This window comes from Alligator mississippiensis, chromosome 2 (genome assembly GCF_030867095.1).
Source record: "Alligator mississippiensis isolate rAllMis1 chromosome 2, rAllMis1, whole genome shotgun sequence".
Classification (NCBI taxonomy): Eukaryota; Metazoa; Chordata; order Crocodylia; family Alligatoridae; genus Alligator; species Alligator mississippiensis.
The window spans coordinates 260472386-260492544 of record NC_081825.1 but is presented as its reverse complement, the minus strand read 5'-3'; the positions used below and the strand labels follow the sequence as shown (position 1 = coordinate 260492544).

Below are 20159 nucleotides of genomic sequence, written 5' to 3'. Positions count from 1 at the left end.
GCATGCACCCCCAGATCTGTGCATGTGGCAAAAGCTGGTTGCTGCTGTGAGCTGGGGCCAGGGCCATGCTGATCTCTTCTCAGCGGCGGTGGGCAGGGGGGCTGGGCCAGGCTGCATCCATCCCAGTTTGCCATAGCCTTCCCAACCCCAGTGCTGCTCACCCTGAGCGCAGCCTGGCCCAGCCCCTCTGTCAAGAAGAGCCTGGCACCACCCCAGGCCCCAGCCCGCCCTTGCTCAGCACGTAGATCCAGGGGCACAAGCCTCCCATGCCCTCCTGTGGTGCGTGCAGCTGCAGGAGCTGTCACTCGCTCTCCATGTCCCCCAGATGAGCTGCTTGCAGCTCTGTCCCCTGTCAGGCAGCGCCTGCCCCACTCCCACTTACTCCCTCCCTCCCCTCCTTTTCCCTCCCCCCACCCCCTGTACCACAACAGATTTATCAGCCAGATCTGGCTGTTCTCCATGCTGCCTGGCTGCGTGCCTAACTATCTGTGTGCTGTGCAGTGGTTGCGCACATGCACAGCACATGTATTGGCCACGTCAATCAAAAAAAAGCTGATTGCCTATGCTGTCACTTTTCCTTATAAACAGTGCCAATCTGATACGGGACCAATGTATTGGTGCACCTCTACACAAGTCTATGGATTCTCTCTTCTTCCCTTTGACGTCAGTGTTGAAAACAGAATATGCTGCTAGGCACAGCATGCTAATGCAATCAGATGTGCAAAAAGTAACATTTGAAAGGCACAATAAACATATAAAACAAAACTACTTCTAGGGATCTTAGAATAACATTTAAACATAATGACAAATGATGGTGCTTTATACAACAAGGATCATTTGATGTTAACTAATGTAACATATAAGCAAAGTTTTGATCTACCTCTCACACTCCTACCATTTTGCAGGTTAGACCCTTTATTTTTTCACATTGTTTTTTGATGTTTTTGTCAGTATAATCACTCCAAAAATGCAAAATTTTTACTACTGCTTTAATTGTTCCTTATTCCAAGACTCAGAAAAACACCAGAGCAGAAAGAAATGAAATTCTGGTAGGGTGTTTAAAAGCTGTTTTTGTCTTTTGCCAAGAGTATCTACTGACAGGAAGAGAACTCCCACTGGGCCCCAACTGGGACGCATAAAATGGCTTTCTAGTAATGATAATGGTGGAGGAGAGCCTATTCTAAGGCTAAGGTGTATTGCCTTAGTAGCTAGGTCACAGCTTTCATGTCAGAGGGGTATTTCAGAAAACCAAAACCATTCCATACATTTTGCACTTCTTTATTATGAAACCACAAAGCAGTAACAGACAGATTATAATCTTTTGGCTAACAAACAAAAATACATGTAAATATTTCCTGTAAAAATACATCCCTTACTCATTTCTACAGACGACAAATACAAAGCCAATAAATATTCCAATTCTACAGCATATATTACCACCCCACCACTAGAAAATACATACTGCTGCACATAGGAGGATGGTAGGAGAAAAGCATTTTTTCCCCAGGACTGTAAAAAACTACTTATGAGTTTAAAATTCCTCACCAGACAGATCATAAAATGTACATAGATTTTGTGGCGAATTTCTCATGTCTTCCCCTATGCTTCTCAATTTTTTACTGTGTTAGTGTGACTGACCTCCAAAACATACAACAATGGATTAGAATACTGGTTACTTTATGGGCCATGCAAAACATACATACAAAACACATGCAAACTAAATACATGAATGTTAATAATATCCACAAAAAGTATAATTTAAATTAATACTTTAAAAGCTACATCTCTATTAATTCTGATCAGCAAGTAAGAAGGTTCCTTCCCTGTCTGATTCCCTACTCTCAGCTTCCAGGCACTTTCTACTTTTGCATTCCCCATCCTCTCAAGAGATCGTGTAGCTCTGTTAAGCCCCAATCCCACAAAATCACAAGCACGCAAATAGATCCAGGGAGTCCTGCTGTACTACTGACATGCTTAAAGTTAAGTAATTGAATATGTCTTTTCAGGACTGTGTCTTAACACTGCTTTAACTTAGGAGAAAGGAGCTGTCCAAACCTAGCTTAGCTCTAGTTAATACAACAGTGGAGTTCATAGACCCAAAGATGGAAAGGCTATAAACATTTTAGTAACCATTCAGTGAAGGTTGCACTTGAGCAGAGATACAACTCCTTTCTGAAGAACACAGGGCTTAAAAGCAACAACTCTCCCCCACAACAGAGTGGCAAAATGCACCAAGGACAGACTGTCAATGATGCTATAACAAGTATAGCCCTGATTCAAGTCACACCTACTGAGTCTCTGCAGAAACGACTAAATGTAAAGGGTGAAAATAGGCATGAAATAATTTAGAGGGAGGGGCGGGTGGAGAAAACTGCCATTGGCACAATATTAAATTTTAGTTTAGAGACAATGATGACCTTATTAATGCTAGATATGCAGTTTTTCCAAGAAAATGGGAACAGAATAAAATGAGAGTTACTTGTCCTCATAGAGGGAAAAAAAAGTCTAAAAAAAATTACCCAGGACCATTACACAGGAGCCTGCTGAAGGAGGAAAGGCACCAGGAAGTATGCAAATACTAAGTGAACATGACCCTGAAGGACACCAGACAGCAGTAAGATTCTCCATTTACTATGACATCCTATGTTTGCTGGCAATGCAAATTTTGAGGCTGAGGTCTTCTAATAATGTGGAAGAACAACATTTCATCTTTAAAACTGTAAGCATGCAGATGCTGTCTCTGAAGTTTCCCTGCCATAGCTGTTAACTAGACCATGGAGCTTGCTGTTACTGAAAACATTATTGCCCTTCAAACTTAAGAGACTTTCTTCAGTACCTCAGTTGGACTCTCACTGAGCTGGTTTACTGAGAGTGATAGAGAGAGCTGTTTGCATCCTGGGAAAAGCTCCCACAGAGATATTTAATTTCATGATACAATAACAAACATCTTCCCTTATTTACTCCCAATGGTTCATCAGCCCACATTTAACAACAAAATATACAAATGTTTAGCACTAGGGCGAAGCTCTCTGTAAACACAGTACTTGATACATTTACAGAATGAAATACAGGAGTGCAGATAGGACTAAATGATGTTATGTGAGTGCAGCACATCCTTCTCCGATGGGTATAACTAATGGTAATCTAACTAGACCATGGTAAACTAAACAGACCATGTTCCACCTTCCTTCCAAGCAGAATACAGTCCTGCAGACTCAGTTTAACCAAGGCCAGAACCGTCTTTATCCAGAACCCTGCATGCATCTTTCAGCATGGAAACGGCACATATGAAATCCATGTTCTTAAGGCAAGAGAGGCATATAAAAGGGCCAATGCTTCATGATATATTCTAGCTGGCATCACATAGACCCAGTAACCGAATGAGGACATTGGGGATATTCACTTTATATGATCTGTAGAAAAACTGCTGTACAAGTTTGCTACAGCCTGGGCAAAAGGCCAAGCTTTCCTGACAGGCATGTAAAGGTTGGTTGATGAAGTTGCAGTATTGATGGAATCCCTCACAATCCTTGTAAACAGCATCTGGAATGCTTCTCATCAGTAAGGAGATGAGCTAAGGAAGCTACAGAGAGGCTCATTTCTGTTGATCTAGAGCAAAAAGCTTTGTCTTTCCCTTTGGGAAGTCCAGGTGTTTCACTGGGTCTGCAAATGACAGGCAAGACAATTCATTCAAGGGTAATTTTTGCCCAAGTTTCAGAAGCTACTTCTTCGGTTTCTCCAAGATGTTTAGGAATTTCCCTCGAGTCATTTCTCTAGCTGAAATGGCAAGGAAAAAGAAATTAATAAATGACTTCCTGAGGTCCCTTCCAACCCTAATTTTTCTACAATTTTATGAAAACAAACAATTAAAATGAGGTAATTTGTGGTATTTGACCAGAAGGTAGTGATTCATTTAGAACTGTACACCTGTGCTAACAGATAATCCAAGGATTTTTTTTATTTTTTTTTTTAAACAAAAAAATAAGTCTACGCCACAGCTTGAATTCTGGACAGTCTGGAAAATGTAGGCATTGGGTAGAAATTTCAAAGCTCAGCAACAATCCTTATGAGCTGTCTCATTACATACAATCAACACTTTCTATTTTTACTGTAGATAGTCTCAAACTCATGTAAAATCTCCCTCTTAATTTTAGCACTATCAATCACTGAATGGTGTAATCCACAGCTCTATCACTCTGTCTCAGTGCAATTGTTCCAGGATTTTATAATCCAACAAAAATTACTAAACTCTACCTCTCTCTATTTCAGGATTATTGGTCCCTAACATGCTATGATCTTTAACAGAAATTAGACGGCATTTTCTCTCTCCTTTGGCACTGCTAGTCCCTGGGTGCTGTAATATAATGGAGTTTATATTCCCTCAATGCAGTTCATCTATGGATGGTGTAATAAAGTAGAGTTTATAGAGCTTTGGTCTTCTCCCTCTCTGCATTGTCAGTCCTTCGATGTTTAATACAGTGAGGCAAGGTTTATGCATCTCTCTCTCACTCTTGGCACCATCAATCTCTAGTTGCTGTATTAAAACAGGGTTTACGCAGCCACTTTCCTACCTGAAACATTTCTGACTTGTGAGTCCAGGCTTTAGCACAGCAACCCTAATACTATCTTTGTCCCAAAACAAGGATAAAAATATTTCAAATCTGCAGCATTAAGGAAAGAGCCCTGGAGAGATGTGCTCTTTATGTACTTTCTTCTCAATTTCATTTCTTTTAAACAAAGGTTTCAATGAGTTTTGTGCTTCAAGATAACATGAGGGCTCAATCTCTATAGAATCCATTCTGTTCTAGACCACTCTTCAGAAAGGAAAAACAAGTGACCATACTAATATCTAGCATGAGGGTATTTTCTGTGACACTACCACTTGTCCAGTTAATGTGAAATAAGTCAGATTCTGACAAACACTCATCATTTGGTAAAGACATTGGGTCACTACTGACCTGGATCATTAGAAACTGTGCCCAAAAATGAGAGACTTCCTATATCATTCCCAATCTCCTAAAATGATCCAATCTTGACTTCTTTGCCTGAAATAAAATTGAAAGATCCTGAAAGAAGCAAGATGCTTCTGCTACAGTGATCAGCAGCGAACTACTTAATGCTGACTGATAAATTCACAGTAGTAGGGTTACAGAGTCAACAGCCCATTGAAATGGATGGGGTACATCACAGTCGTCAGGCCTCTTGTTTCCAGCTGTCTTTTGACTCAGACAGACATTACCACAGTAATTATATTTGGTTCATGTTTTCTACTGTGAGGACTGCAAACTTTTAGATGTTTTTAAAGATCAAAACAAAGATTCAGAAGCACAATCCCAAAGTAAAAGGTAAATTCAAGAGCAAATTCAATGCCTGAAGGGACTGCAAAACACACAGGGATTTCTTTATATGAAAAAGCAATCTTGTGTCTAAAGAACCGGGTTGGGATTCAGATCATCTGGGGTTCATTTCCAGACATGTTCCTGATTCACAATGCAAGTTGCTCAAGTAAATTGCTTACTCATTTTGAACCTCAATTTCCTCATCTGCAACATAGGCATAATATATGTCTGTTTCTCAGGGTGTTTATGAAGCTTAAATTGTTAATATAATACTGATAAAGTGCTTTGAGACTCTTGGATGGAAGATGCTGTGGAAGGGCAGGGGGTGTTTGTTATTTTCCCAGGAATTAAATTATTATGCATAAACAAACCAAGAACATGATTAATAAAAATGTGAGTTCAGCCTGAAACATATTCCGCAGTACAACCAACTCCCTGACGCCCCTACCTCAAACCAGCCCACAAAACAGGATCATTAAATGCCATTGCAGAGAAAGCACAAAGTCAAACTAAACCATTATCAGCTGACAGAGTGGAAAGTTTTCTTGAGTGCCAGTCCCATATAGGAGATATACGAATGTATGACAATTCCGTTCCCCCAAAGAGGGCTGCACCCTATAAATCAGGCACTGAGCACAGACTCCTTCTGTGCTCCGACTGAAATTACTGTAGGTTGGGGGTTGCTCCAGAGCACGTGCCCTCCTGTTCACTTGTCATCGGAGATGTTAACATTTCTGATTAATTCATAGACCTCTCATTTTATTCTTCATTCCTTTATCCTTGCTATCCTGTTCTGCTGCAGCTTAAAGATTCTTACCGACCTGCTACAATAATCACCGCCCGCTCTCCCCCCCAAACCTGGTGAAATTGTTTAGTGATGCCAACCGCGCTTTTAATTTGCAAGACATCAGACACAGAGGTAATTTATACCAACATCTGTTCATTTCTGACTTCTGAAACAAACTCGCACATGCTGCTACAAAATCCCATTAGGAGCAGGAGACAGCCTTCTGCTATTCTGTATTCCTGTTCCACACACACACACACACACACACACACACACACACACACACACACACACACACACACACACACACACACACACACACACACAGAGCTGTAGGGCTTTATTTTTAAAGGTATGATATCACACTCAAACAAGGGCACTACATCTTTGTATATGCATAGAGATGGCTACAAAATGAATCCCACTACTGCAAACAATTCCCAGCCAAACTGTGAGGGCAAGTTTCCACAATTATTTACAATCTTGTTTTCCCTGCTATGACTGTCTCACTGAGCTGCCCAAGAATCACAGTTCAGTATAATCCTGATAAAGACAGGACTGATCCTGATTACATGGTGCTGAGTTCAAATGTCTTGGCAATTTCTTCCTCTTTTCTTTTTTTGTAATCTGCTTTGGAGTCTTTTCTGAACCTGGGTGTTTCACAGTCTCTTATATTACATCCTTGTGTCCCACACTGCTTGTGTTAAATGAACTCTTTATAGTGATAATATCATTGCCAGTTGGGTATCTTGGAGTTATTCAGGTTGAGTTATAAGCTTGAGAATGAAAAAACCATCACACCCACATTCTAAATGTGACTGCAGCCCAAAAGAAAGACAGGAAAACCTGTCTTAAGCAGCTACCCAAGGGACCAGCTAAAGCCAGTTGCCTAGTAGATAGAGGCGGATCTTTTAATTAAAAGGCTGGACAAAATTGTACTGGAAACCTTTGGGATGTTTTTAAATGGTTGCTTAAACCAGGGACTTGTCTAATGGAGGTGGGGCCTGAGTGCAGGTTTCACTGTACCAGCAAACAGACACCACAGAGCCTGTGCAGCATAAAATAGAAACATGAATCTCCATGTCAAATCACGATTTACAACCCTTCCTATGCTGTGCATCTATCACTACAATAGAAAATCAACAATGGATACGATCGCAATAGCCTGGTTACAAATTAATCTTCTCAGTTAGGTGGGGAAGAGGAGGGGGGGCATTGAGGCCACAAAAAAACACCATTTTAAGATGTTAGTGGCCTCAGTTACAATAAAAGTTGAGTGTTTGAATAGATCCTCCCTTTCCTTGGGCTGCAAAGAGAATGTGGATCAAAGTGCTGTAAATAACAGACTCTTGTCCCAGAAATTAAATTTGCTGCCTTGAAATAGGTGGATCTCAGACCAGGGAGTGGACAGAAGAGGATGGGGCTGAAAAGAGAAGCTGCAGTTTCTCCTTGCTGGGAGGGTGAAGTAAGGTTTAATATAATCTCCTCTTTAGAACTTCAATCCCTCAATCCTGCACTTAGCCTTGCTGCCTTGGGCTCCTTGCTGCTACAACTGTCCCCAAACTGCCTCCTGCAGTAAATTTTGTAGTTGCTGGTTGAAAAGATTCAGTAGTACAGATTGATTTCCTACAAGTGAGGAGATGAGGGATTACCAAAAGCAGCCCTGGTTAACAAGATTGTGTGCAGAATCTCCTGCTAGAGCAGCCCACTCTGCCAGTGCTTTGCATCCTTTCACTATGACATATGGGTTTCATTACACAAAGATTTTCCTGATTTTAACTTGGAGGCGATTACATTGGAAACTCGGAGCTAGCTTTACATCTGTAGCAATTCAAAGGTTAAGTAACTTTTTAATCAAATGACAAAGACTCATAACATTTTGCCTTCAATCCAAAATGAAAGCTGCTGCTTTGGATGTTTCTTCTAGGGACAATTTAATTAGAAAAAGAACACTATACGAGAATTGGGGGTCCATTCTCATTGGTCCCCAACATCTCATAAACAGCTCTCTCATGTGTGACAACACAGTACAAACTGTGTCAGAAGATCTGGATAGGAGGTTTTATCATAGTAAACCCAGTAATGAAAACAGTGACTTACACTTATATAAACAACTTTCATCCCAAAGGATCCAAAGGCAATACACATATTTATACACAACATCTTGCTAGTATTCTTATTATATGCTAGGAAAGGGGGGAGGTAAACATCTCTCCTCCCCCAGTCTTGTGATAGCAGATCCTGAATGTGTGACAATTTTATGAATAGAATTACTATTTTAGATAATTTGGGGTTTAAAAAACTGGTTCTTGTTTTCTGCTCCAAACCTGGTCTTGTACAGATCCTGGCTTTATACATGAAAGCACTTTAAAAAGTCTCAGTTAAGTATTTATAAACTTTCTAAACCGTGTCTAAAATAGTTTGTCTTTACAATATCATCCCACCATGCGGTTACAACACATTCTTAAATATCTTACTATCCTCATCTCTTCTTTGGCTGGTACATGTTGTCTTAACAGAGAAGAGTCAAACATGGTTTTCTTAATTCACACCATCTTCCACAACAGTAGTCTGTTGCTTGCTTTTAAAGCATTTCCTTTTTTTCTAAGATTATTTTGTCTCACTACAGAACAACCAAATCAAGAGGTCTAACTATCCTGGTCATTTATTTTCTGGTGGGCATTTTGTGACCAGTTTTTCTCCCTCATTTAAACTACAGCATTCTACTGAGTAGATGATCAGCCAGCACCAGGAAACTAATGAAGGACAGGGATTGATTGTAGATATATTTTACCAACCCAGGGATAGCAAAACTGAACGGATACAAACACATATAAAAGCTAATGAAACTGTTGAAGACAAAGGAGTCCACCTAGTAAGGTGATAGGGGAGCAGCTGGAACAACGTGTAGCTTCTTTGTTCAGGTTTGTTATAGCAGAGGTGATTTGTCTGATACTAGAGGTAGGCAACATCAGTGTGGGGAGAAACAAACATTCTTGATACCAGTTGGGCATGTTATACAGAAGGCCTTGGGTGAGCTCATGAACAATGGGTAGGATCCTTTTTTGTCTTCATTATGAAAGCCAATGGCAAAGCCAGTCTTTTGGGTGAGGAGGTATACTGCATCTGGGAGTTAAAAAGGGTAAGTTACAACTTATTTACAAAGATATAAACTAAAACAGAAAAATAACTGAAGAAAAAAGCATAAAGAGATGCCAGAATGCCTAAAATTTATGGGATACTATGATCAGAACTAGAGGTCAATTAAGCTTTGCTAATACAAGAGAAAGGGAGCCTCATACTGGTTTCCCAGAGTGATCTTAGCTCCTCCTCTACAATGCATACTCATAAACAGACTTCATCAGTCCTATCAGTACCTGATAGATGGTTTAGTCCATCTCAGACCTCTTCATAAAAATAACTCCTGCTGCTCCGCTGACCCCCTGTCCTCCTGGAACGACTGCCAGAGCAGTGACTGTGGACCCTTGAAAAACCTGCGTATGACACAGCAGGCCCTAAACTGTCAGTAACCGTTACTGTCCCCGGAGAACAGTGGCAAACACATGCCATGCCAATCACCTTTATAGACAACAGAGTGGCATACCAGTTTGTCTCACAATCTTCAGCCTAAGAAATCCTCATCTGACACAGCATAGCCCCGATCAGCTACCACTCTTCAAATGCCTTTCTGAGGTAAGGTGAAACAGCTGAGCAGCTGCCTACAGGAACAACTGGATGAAATAACCCTTTAAATGCTATGGCACCTTTTATTCACATATCTTGAAGCACTTTAAAACAATTTAGCAAGCTTCACAATATCCCTATGCTTGATACTTGTATCCCCATTTTACAGATTGGTAACTGAGGTTACATTCAATTAGTATAACAGCAGATAGTTCTGGCAGTAGCCAGAAGCCACCACCTCCTAACATGCCTAGGCTTTCTATGTGGCTTCACTCAACAGCTGTGCTGCAGGAGCATAAAGTGCACAAGCTGCTGAATAGACACAGAAATGGATAGATGTTATGAAAAATCTATACATGCCTTCAACAAACTGCTGGGTGGCTGAAGCAGCAGTGGCCTTATTCCACTCAGCCAAAAAAGGGTTTTGCCACTGCAGAGGAGCTTAGGGTGTTTAGCACTCAAGGTTAGGAGCTTGACACACAAACATTTTGCCCATGACATGGAGTTCTGATTCCAAAGGTTATGCTATAGACCAGACCACAGTCTCATAGGTGGGAAGTGATAGATGCACAGTAAGTAGGAGTAAGTCACAAGTAGAGCTCAGATGAGAACCTAGTAGTCAGGATTCCTCAAACCTTTGATAATATGAAGTCCTCCCCATGACATCTTTGTATTTGGTCTGTCTCCATGGCACAACGACAGCATTATGTTGTATAAGAGAAAACAGATCTCAGGGAGATGGATTCAGGTTGTTTGTATTGGTAATATTGGATCTATCCATTGTTTGAGATGTGCCACAAACTTGACAGCAATAGGTCACTTCAGGTGCACAGGAATACCCTAAGTTAGCTACATTCATTTGTTACAGGACTGATGGACAACTCCCAGAAGCAGCCAAATACTTCAAATAATATTTTAACTCAATAAAACTTAGCCTCCTTTCCTGTTTCAACATATTCACAATCTCATTTTGATTCTCTCAAAAATATACTTGGTGCTATTCAACATCACTTGACAACTTAGTTTTTTTCTAAGAACCAACTAAAAATAATTTACATTCTTCCTATGATTCCCCATCAGCTTTCCCTACCCTGCTTTCAGAAGAGCAGAGCAATGTGAGATTCTGGATTCACAAAGTGCAGAGAACGATGCTTAATGAGCTCATATGAGCCTATAGGCAGTTTTGGCTCACATACAGACAGGCAGTGCCATCCCACGCAGAAACTGGCATCCCAGCCCAGGCATGGATAACCGCTGAGATCACATTCCAGGTCAAGTACATTAGGTGTGTACAGATATTTTGTGTCAAGTGACCTAAATATTATTATGTCCTCCCACATCAGCCCCTCCCACTTCAAGGAAAGAACAGCACCCAGAATACTGTGAGGCTGAAGGCCTGATCCCCTTGACCCTCAGAGTAGGGAAAGAGTTGCATCTCCTCTCCCTGAAGCCAATAAAAACCTCTCTTGATTATAATTTAGATAAGAGCCACTGGATTGAATAATAATGTCTGAAACTCCCCTGGCTGTTTCACCTTGAGACGTCCATCACTGGGTTAAACATGATGCTAATTGCATTTGGATTGATTAATTTCTCTCACTCCTGTCTATTCGAATAATGCTTAACAAAATAATCACAGCACCCAGAGCCAAATCTTCTCCGTCAAAGGAATGAAGCCATCAGAACCAGCAGAGATGAAAGAAATGAAGATGACCCGTAATTACTGCTACGGTGATATCATTACCATATTATAGAAAATGAGTGTGTGTGGGGGGAGCGGGGGCTGCGATTATTATTTATTTTTTAATGGAACCTTACGTCCCAAGAATACAGATCTGACACAGCAGAGCATATAGAAATACACAACTGAAAAAAAATACAAATCTTGTGCATTAAATTGCAAAATACAGCAAACACTGAAGCTCCAGATACATCAAGTGTCTCGTGGTGTGAGCTGATGTTATTCACTATTTTTTCATTGCAGTAACACTTTGTATATGACTAGCACAGAGATTTAAGATGCCTACTTCCTTACCAAAATCCTCAGACATCTGCAATAGAATTTACTCTTAATCCCGACACTGAAACCACTCTCTTTGTTTTAATATCACTAAAGGTGGTCTCTGTCTGCAGCCTGGCACTCAGATTTTAAACTGAAAAAACCTAAGCCTATATTCAAAGCAAAGCTTCTAAGTAAAAGACAATTATTCTTACATGGTAATTCCTTGTTGAAACAGGCTGTAAATTCAGTGGCCAGTTACACTAGAAGATCACTTTAAATCCCTCATTATTGTGGCTCTGTACAAGTATTAAAATGGATCTAGTCTGCAAAAATTTAAACAAGGATTCAAAAAACAAGGTTTTCACCCAGAAGGATGCCCTTCTGCTCCCTTTATTTTCCAAAATACACTCCCCTAGCCCCTCTCATTTGAGAAACAAATAGCCTGGCAATTGTGTAAAATCTTCAGACACCTGTGCTCTGCAATTCTAATTGTGGTTTATACAGTTCACTTGTCTTAGTGCTGGTTACGTCTGCCCCCTAGTCTCAGACAGAAGACAAAATATGCAACTAACAGCTTAAAACATTTATTCTGGAGTAAAGCCAAGGTCAAATGCACAAAAAAAAATTCACATACCAAAAAAGTCAAGACATAAGACCAGGCACTGAATCATGAAGCTAATTAAACAAATAAAAAGAAAAATACATTTGAGATCTGTCTCTCCCATTAAACTGGTATTAAAACTATCTTACATGACAGGTATTATGCCAATATCTATCCACTAAGGCCTCTTGTTATCTTTATAGTAGGTATAGTATGGCTAAGCTTCCTCTACAGAACTGTCACATGAGTATGCCTCATCCCTAATTTCTCTATTGCTTTTACCATTTCAATAAGGGATTTTCTACCTATTTTTCAGTCTTGCTGAGACACAATATTCCTTCAGAAAAATGTTCTTTTCAATCCTGCCCTATCCCTGAAAAATATTAATCTGTTGCACAGATTCTCACTACTCCCCAAAGCTAGGAATCCTTCTAATAACCTATCCAAATCCACCAGTTCATCCATTATGTACCCCTGGAGGAATGACTCTTGACCAACCAACACCAACATCTTATTGAGGTTCCTTTCTTGAAGGTGGCTTTCCTAGTTAGTACCCAGTGATGGCAACTGTTTTAACAAATTGGGTCTATCTCTGGCTCTAAGATATTTGCTTGGAGTGGTGGAAAGTAGGTTTCCACTGATGAAGAGTTAAGAAAGAATGCAACTGGGGTGGGGAAACGATCATTCTTGAGATGAGCATGGTGCCCTTGAAGGAAACTGGCATACATACACGGAAGGCTAGATAGACTGGCTATAGTCTCAGTTTATGTCATGCTGGAGGTCTCTAGTTAATGTGTGATATGTGGATTCAAGTATCTTCAATCCCTTTGTTACAACATACCAGGAGGTAGAACTTTTTGCAGACTTATAAGGACCTGGAAATCACATACTTTAAGGCTTTTGTTGGTCACCTTCAGAGGCCAGGAAGGAATTATTTTCTCCTTATGAGTGTTTCTTTGGCTTATGGGGTTTTCTCATTTTCCTCCAAAGCACTGGACATTGGCAACAGCTAAGGCTTGGGGTTTTGAATGAGGTGTACTACTGTGTCAGATCTCTTCCTGCTAGTAGTTAGGATCCTCACAAGTTTCTAACTACATGGTTTTACTTCTCCCCTGAGAGTCAAACCAATCAAATTTGGAGTCAAGAAGATATTTTTCTCCTAGGCCTGCCTACCTCTGAAGCATGGGATGCAATCTTCTCCCTGAAATACTCCGAGTATAAATTGAGGCCTTAGCTGCCACTGCAGTAATGGAACATTAGCATCAAGCGTTTTGAGTGAATAAGTTTTAGGAAGTTTTGGGTAAACAGTTGCCTGAAAATACAGCAGACTAGACTTGATGGCTAGGGAGGCTTCTTCCAGTCCTATGTTCCCAAGTCTCTATTGTTTTGTGGAAAAGTGCACCTTTCCAGTAAGAACTTCAAAGTCCAACCTAAGTCTGGGTGGGGAGACAATGGAAAACTGACTACAGCCAATCTGATCAAAGGAATTAGAGATATCAGAGTGGAAAGAATTATATATTTACAGTACAATTACTGAAAAATATTGTGGCATGGTCATGTAAGTTCCTATATTCTTTGGCTAATAACAGCTGAGAGACAGGCAAAGTACTGAGATACAAACAATATAAGTATTCAAGTCAGGGCAACCAAACAGAATGCAAGCAGCCATGTTGAGTAGTAAAGATTATGGGTCAAGAACTTCATAGCACCATTGCCCCCTGAATGGCTGAGACAAATCCTTTCTGTGGAATACCTAATAGTATGACATTTATATTTCCTAATTCATAGAATTATGAATCTAACGAAAAAGGAGTTGAGAGATGGGGGTCAAATTATTTAATTTAAATTCTGTTAATAAACAGTATAGGAAGGGTTTGGAATGAAGCAAATAATCCAGTATTCTAAATGTATTTGCCCAAAGTTCTGTGTTTGTCTACTTCCTAGAATTAGAACTTGAAAAGGAGCAGTTATATTATACCTCCTGTGTTACAAGTTCATTATAAGCCTTAACATATATAAAGTACCATAATGCTAAGAAGGTCTTATATACAAGTAAGTTATTAATAATCTTAAAACCAACATTTTAATATAATAATGATCTTTTAATCTAGTTAAAAGATTGGCATTTCTTTAACATGGTTTTTAATCCCAAAGAATCCTTTTTGAAAAAACAGTATGCCGGGAGAAGGAATGTAATCCTAGATATCAGAGCAAGTTAACAAAGATTATAGATCTTTCTAAAAAGAATTGAGGATTGCTTTTTTTGTTCATTTGTTTTGGGTGTTTTTGAGTGAACTGTATTGTTGGTCTTAAATGTGAAGAAACAAAAGATTCCTTTCCCCACTAATAAAGTATTGACACCACAAAAAGTAAATGCAAAGCTGTTGCAGTTTGAGTTGGGTCATACGTTGTGTTTTCCAAACCATACTCTGTATGGATAAATACCAGCAAATGATTCAAATCTTACTATCCCAGGGTCTGAGACTTCCTCCTATAGGTCGTGAACTAGAGAACATCAGCAAGGAATGGGCTTCTAAATCTAAGCTGCAGCCTACAATATCTCCCGGAAGAAAAAGAATAGAACAGTTATCAACCTTTTTAGACCAAAGGCCCCCTCCCAAATGAGCTGCCCTCCCCTACACCCCCAGGAATATGACAGCTCAGCTTGCACTCATGCTCTAACTATGGAAAAATAATAGTGCAATTCTTCTGTTACAAAAAAAACTCAGAATCTTTTTGACACTCTGGATTCCTATTTGAAATCTCTGGGTTTTTCTTTTCAATCATGTGTAGCCGTCTGCACACCTAACCAGCGCTAATATTGTGTGGTACCTTTAAAAGGATCTCACAGCACTTCTGGGTGAAAATCATTGGAATAGCATCTTCACAACTACTTTGGCAGTGAGATCAAAAGATTCTTCTTTCCCAATTCACACTGAAACATCTCTTTCCTCTTTTGTGACTATTTGTCCGACTTCCTCTCATCATTCTTCCTGGACACTCACACCACTGCCAATCTCATTCTAGATGCTCCATCTCTACCTTCTCTTCCCTGTCCTCAGTCCTTTAATTCCCAGCTTCTTTTTCCCTACCTTCCATGATCCTCTCTGCTCTGCACCAATATCCTGGGATAGAGGAAATGGTAAAAGCCGGAAGTGAATCTGGGGTTAGAAAATAAGCAGTCTTGCCACTGTGCATTTATTTTGGAAGTCTATGGCCCCCAGGGTATCTGAAAGTTGTTGAGAGGTGTGCAAAAAGAAAGCGGTCAAAGATGTGAGAGAATAGAAGAAAAGAGGTAAATTTGAAGGAATAAAAAGCACAGCTTGAATTGTGAAAAGTCTTGTGAAACTGTCCGTTAGCTGAGCCCTACCTATTTGAGATACCAGAATGTGACACCATTCACATCACTATAAGAAGGTGGGCGGGGCTTGAGTCTGCATGCAGCGCTGCCACTTACCTGGAGGCCCGGCCACCACCACACTGCCAGCGGTGACTGCCTCTGCCTCCAAAACCTCCTGCCGCCACCATGGAGCCATGCCGGGGTGGGGGGGGGGGGGTGGCGGCGCGTGCGCACAGGTGGCGCAGCAGAGCAGAGAGTGGCATGCGCCGACCAGGGGCCAGCGACCACCCACATACACCACCAGCAGCGGCAGTGGCGATTGCTGACCGCCTGCAGATGCTGCCCATGGTGTCTTTTCATAGGGGGTGCACCGCCACGCTCAGGGGGTGCACATGCACTCACATGCACCCCCTACTCATTGCCACTGGTAATTGGGTTTAGATATACTCAGGGAAAGGGGAGGTTGAGATATAGACACAATAGCTAGGGACAGGGACAAACATTACACAAAAAACAGTTTAAAGTGATCAGAAACTGGTTTAAACCTGTAACAGAACAGATGTTCAGTGCACATAAACCAGTCTGAAAATGGCTGCAACCAGTCTGAGATAAACCTGGTTGAATGTAGTATCAGACTTAACTGATTTGAGTCAAACTAGTTTCTGCAATGTCTGTCCCAGACCCCTTGCTGGTTTAAGATAAACCAGACTCCCCTAGCATCCAAGCATGCTCTCTTGGTTGGGCAGGGCTCTCTGCTCCACAGCAGGGCTGGCCCTTGCCTTCTCCTCCCCCGCTGGAGCTCCGGCAGAGACTGCAGGCACAGTAGGGTCTGCCTAGTTTCCCCCTGCCCTACCCCACCTTACTGCTCAAGCAGGAATCCCCCCCCCCCCCCCACACACACACACTCCCTGCCTCCTTCCCATCTCCCACAGCAGGGACCCCAGCCCCATGGAACCTAGGCATGTGGTATGCTAGCTAATGCTGAGAGGTGTCTGTGTGCGTCTCACTCCAATTTCACTGGGACAGGCAGGCAGAACAGTGACCGCTTTGGGCTGTTTGGAGCTAATCAACAGGTCAGCTGACAAGCTGTTTAAGAAGAGTTTGAAGTAATGCAGAGAGGCTACTGTTTTGCTGATTGGGTGATAAACATTGTTATCAGCCCCCTGCTGGCTTGCCCCTCTGTCAGTTTGCTGCAGACAGCATAAAGCAGGGAGGGAGATTGAAAAGCTCAGTATCATCAACAGATGCATGCACTACACCCCCCCTTTGCCTCAGTGCTAGCAGGGGGTTGGAGTCTGGCAACACTCCTGCCCCTTGAGCAGCAAGTGGGGAAAAGCCTGGGATGGTGCAGGTAGACCTCCCTAATCAGAACCTTCTGCAGGGGCCTGGCCACACCCCCCTCAGCTCAGCACTATGAAAGGGAAGGTAGGGCTGCTCTAGTGCCTTCCGGCTTCTACCCTGAGCCACTGCAGGCATGTGCCTGAACTTCCTCAGTCCAGAGACAATGTCTGTCTGGTTACAAACCAGTTCAACCTAGACAGGTTAGACTAACCTGCAAAGATTGAATCAATTCAGGCTCAGGCTTTTTGAATGTCTGTCCCTAGCCAATAAACGTTCCCAGGGACTCCTGCTCCCAGACACATCATAACTTACAATCTCCTCTTCCATAAATATCCTACTATTTCTAACTCCCACTGTTTTGAAGAAAAGCTTAAAATCATGATCCTTGTTTAAGAGGTACAATGATATCAGCCAGAGTCACCTGACAGCTCCCAGAAGAGGAAAGGGCATCTTCCCTAAAACCAGGGAGAAAACTCCAGATTCACAAAGCCCAGAAATCAGCCATGATTACTGAGTCTGTCCTGCAGAATCCATCTAAGAACGGCTGATCAGCTGTGCTGGTTACTCTTCTCTTCTGCTTCCCAAATCCCTCAGCTTCCATCTCCACATCCCACTTGTTCCCTCAGTCTGATGCCAAAGCTACCATCCAGGATACCCTCCTGTTATGGGGCTTGACACAATGATAGCCTCTGTGCCTTTAGTAATGGGCCTATGTCCCCAATATATTGAACCCAATACTGGATGGGAAGAAAAGGAGAGCTGCTTAGAAGGAAGAGGTGGTGCAGGAGAAAGTGTTATAGGAGGAAAAGGAAGAGGATATCAGATCTAGGAACACCTTGGAGAACTGGGGTCAGGTGAAAGGTTTAGAAACTGGTCAGAGATGAACAGGCCTCCTAGGAGTTGGGATGGGTCTGACAGACTTGGAGGTTCAGAAACCTAAGCCAGTTAAGAGACTCCACAGGTGTGTGAAGTGATAAGAGAGTATGCAGATGTACAGGCAAGGGAAAATTTGCAGGAGAGAAAAACAGTTGAGAAAAGGTATATAAATAAGAAAAAGGAGGAAAACTGAAGAAAAAGAAAAAAGTATAAAAGAAGGTTAATAAAGAAAAAGGAAATGCATCAAATTAAAAGGACAAGAAATGGTATGCAAATTAAAGCTGAGATTTTTTAAAATTTACTTCTCATTCTTCTTGCTACGCTAAACTTCAACATTGATATTACAGCTGTCATCCTCTGTTCAATATTATCCCATAAACCTGCACCTCAAATCTCATTTGCTATTCTCTGATTCAAAATGTAGCTTTTAGGGAAAAAGTTACATTTTGAAAGTCCAGTTACTATATGAGAACTACTGCACCAGGTACCTGGTAAAGACAAGGGGAAGAACATTGTCTTCTTCCTGGCCTTTTCACATGCACATGAGTCTATAGAAGCCGAATGCACATCTTTTGTGCTTTAAGAATTCTCAGTATATTCAGGTAAGCCTAAAACTAGGCATGAAAATCTGTGAGGCAACACACAGACTATATGCTGAAAAGCCAAATGACAGCTTGGCCTGCTACCCAGAAACACCCGTTACCCAGCCCTTTTCTGTTGGGATTTGTATTGAATGACGTTTACTGCAGGTTAATAATTAGTTTTTAGCATAGAAGTCCAGTGTCGTTGTCCTCTCCCCAGGAGAGGAGAAACAGGCTGAGTGATTTTTAGATTATATGCTCTGATAAGACACTGGCCCCTGGCTCCCTATGTGCTCATGCCATACAGGCCACCTGCTCTACAGAGCTGCCACTAGGGACACTCTGGAAAAGGTTTAATAATAACGCTGTCTCCAGAGATGTTATTCAAAGCTTGAACTGAATTTACATCCTATATCACAAACTAAAATCTTGTATACAAAATACTAGCAACAACCCCAAATCTATGAACAATCTCTAGAAGAGATTAATACTATATGTTGTAGAAAAGTGATGAGAATTTACCATGCCTGTAGTTGTAAGAATCATGACGGAACATAGAAACGAATAGACTGAATCCAATCAGTGGTCTACCTAGTTCAGGGGTGGGCAAAATATTGCCCATGGAGCAGGTGGGGCCTTGTCCAGCATGCAGAGGGGCTTTGTCCAGCCCGTGACAGGTCCTTCAGTCCTGCCTCGTCTAGGCACCATCTTGCCATGGTGAGTCCTGCCGCTTCCTGGGCATGCAGCAGTGTTGGGGTGGCTCTGCAGGTAGACTGCCTTTCTAGGCAGCCTATGTGGTGGCAGCTGCTTCCAGCTGCTGCTGACCCCAGCCTTGTGGTACTGGCAGGGACCTGCACACAGCCCTGACCTGCCCTGTGTCTGCTGCGAACTCACCTGCTCATGCTGAACAGCTGCAGTGGCGCCAGTAGGGCAGAAGTGTGCTTGGCACAGGGGAAAAGCAGCCCCTCCCCCTCACTGCCGCCTGGCACTTGCTGCAGCAGCTGCCTGAAGCCCATGCTGGGCTGCCCTGCAGCTCCACTGCTGTCACGGCTACCTCCAGGCTGCCCAGTTGGGCAATGCAAAGGAGCCGCAGGGCAGCCCAGCAGCTGCTGTAGGAAGTGGTAGGCAGCAGTGAGGGGAAAGGGCTGCTTTTCCTTGTGTTGAGTACACTTCTGCCCTGTTGGTACGGTTGTTGCTGCAGTTGTTCAGCATGAGCAGGCGAGTCTGCAGCAGGCATGGGGTGGGTCATGGCTGGGCGTGGGTACCTGCCAGTACTGCAGGGCTGGGGCCAGCAGCTGCTGCTGCCTGGCCTGCCTAGAAAGGCAGTCCAGCACAGAGCTGCCCCAGCCCTGCTGCATGCCCAGGTGGTGGCAGGACACTCCATGGCTGGGTGGTATAGAGCAGATGTGGGGCAGGCCAGGTCAGAGCTGTGCACTCATCTAGTTGATTTGCTCCTGCAGGGTTCAGTCCAGAGTGGGCATGGGGCAGGGCTGGGGCTGCAAGCTGTTGGCAGTGGCAGGCAAGTGCCACAGGGGTACAGGCTCCGGGCTGTTGCAAGGCAGGAGCAGGTGCGGACCAGCTGCGGGGGGGAGGAAGGAGAGTCACACA

The 20159-nt window shown here is 42.4% G+C and overlaps 1 protein-coding gene across 9 annotated transcripts in view; it reads right to left on the bottom strand.

Moving 5' to 3' along the window:
• The window catches only part of LIN52 (lin-52 DREAM MuvB core complex component), a 146311-nt gene that overhangs the window by 76095 nt on the left and 50057 nt on the right, over positions 1–20159 (bottom strand). For 2 of the 9 annotated variants that reach the window (XR_001374027.2, XM_006268346.2), the window contains one exon: positions 1263–3777. The exons of 6 other annotated variants lie outside the window; for them this stretch is intronic. Coding sequence is in view for 1 of the 3 variants with exons in the window: in XM_006268346.2 (XP_006268408.1) it covers positions 3722–3777 (56 nt within the window). In the remaining 2 variants the exon portion in view is untranslated. Of the gene's footprint in view, positions 1–1262; positions 3778–4958; positions 5046–20159 lie in introns of those variants that run through there. One more of the 9 variants, XR_002090664.1, reaches the window with a different exon arrangement.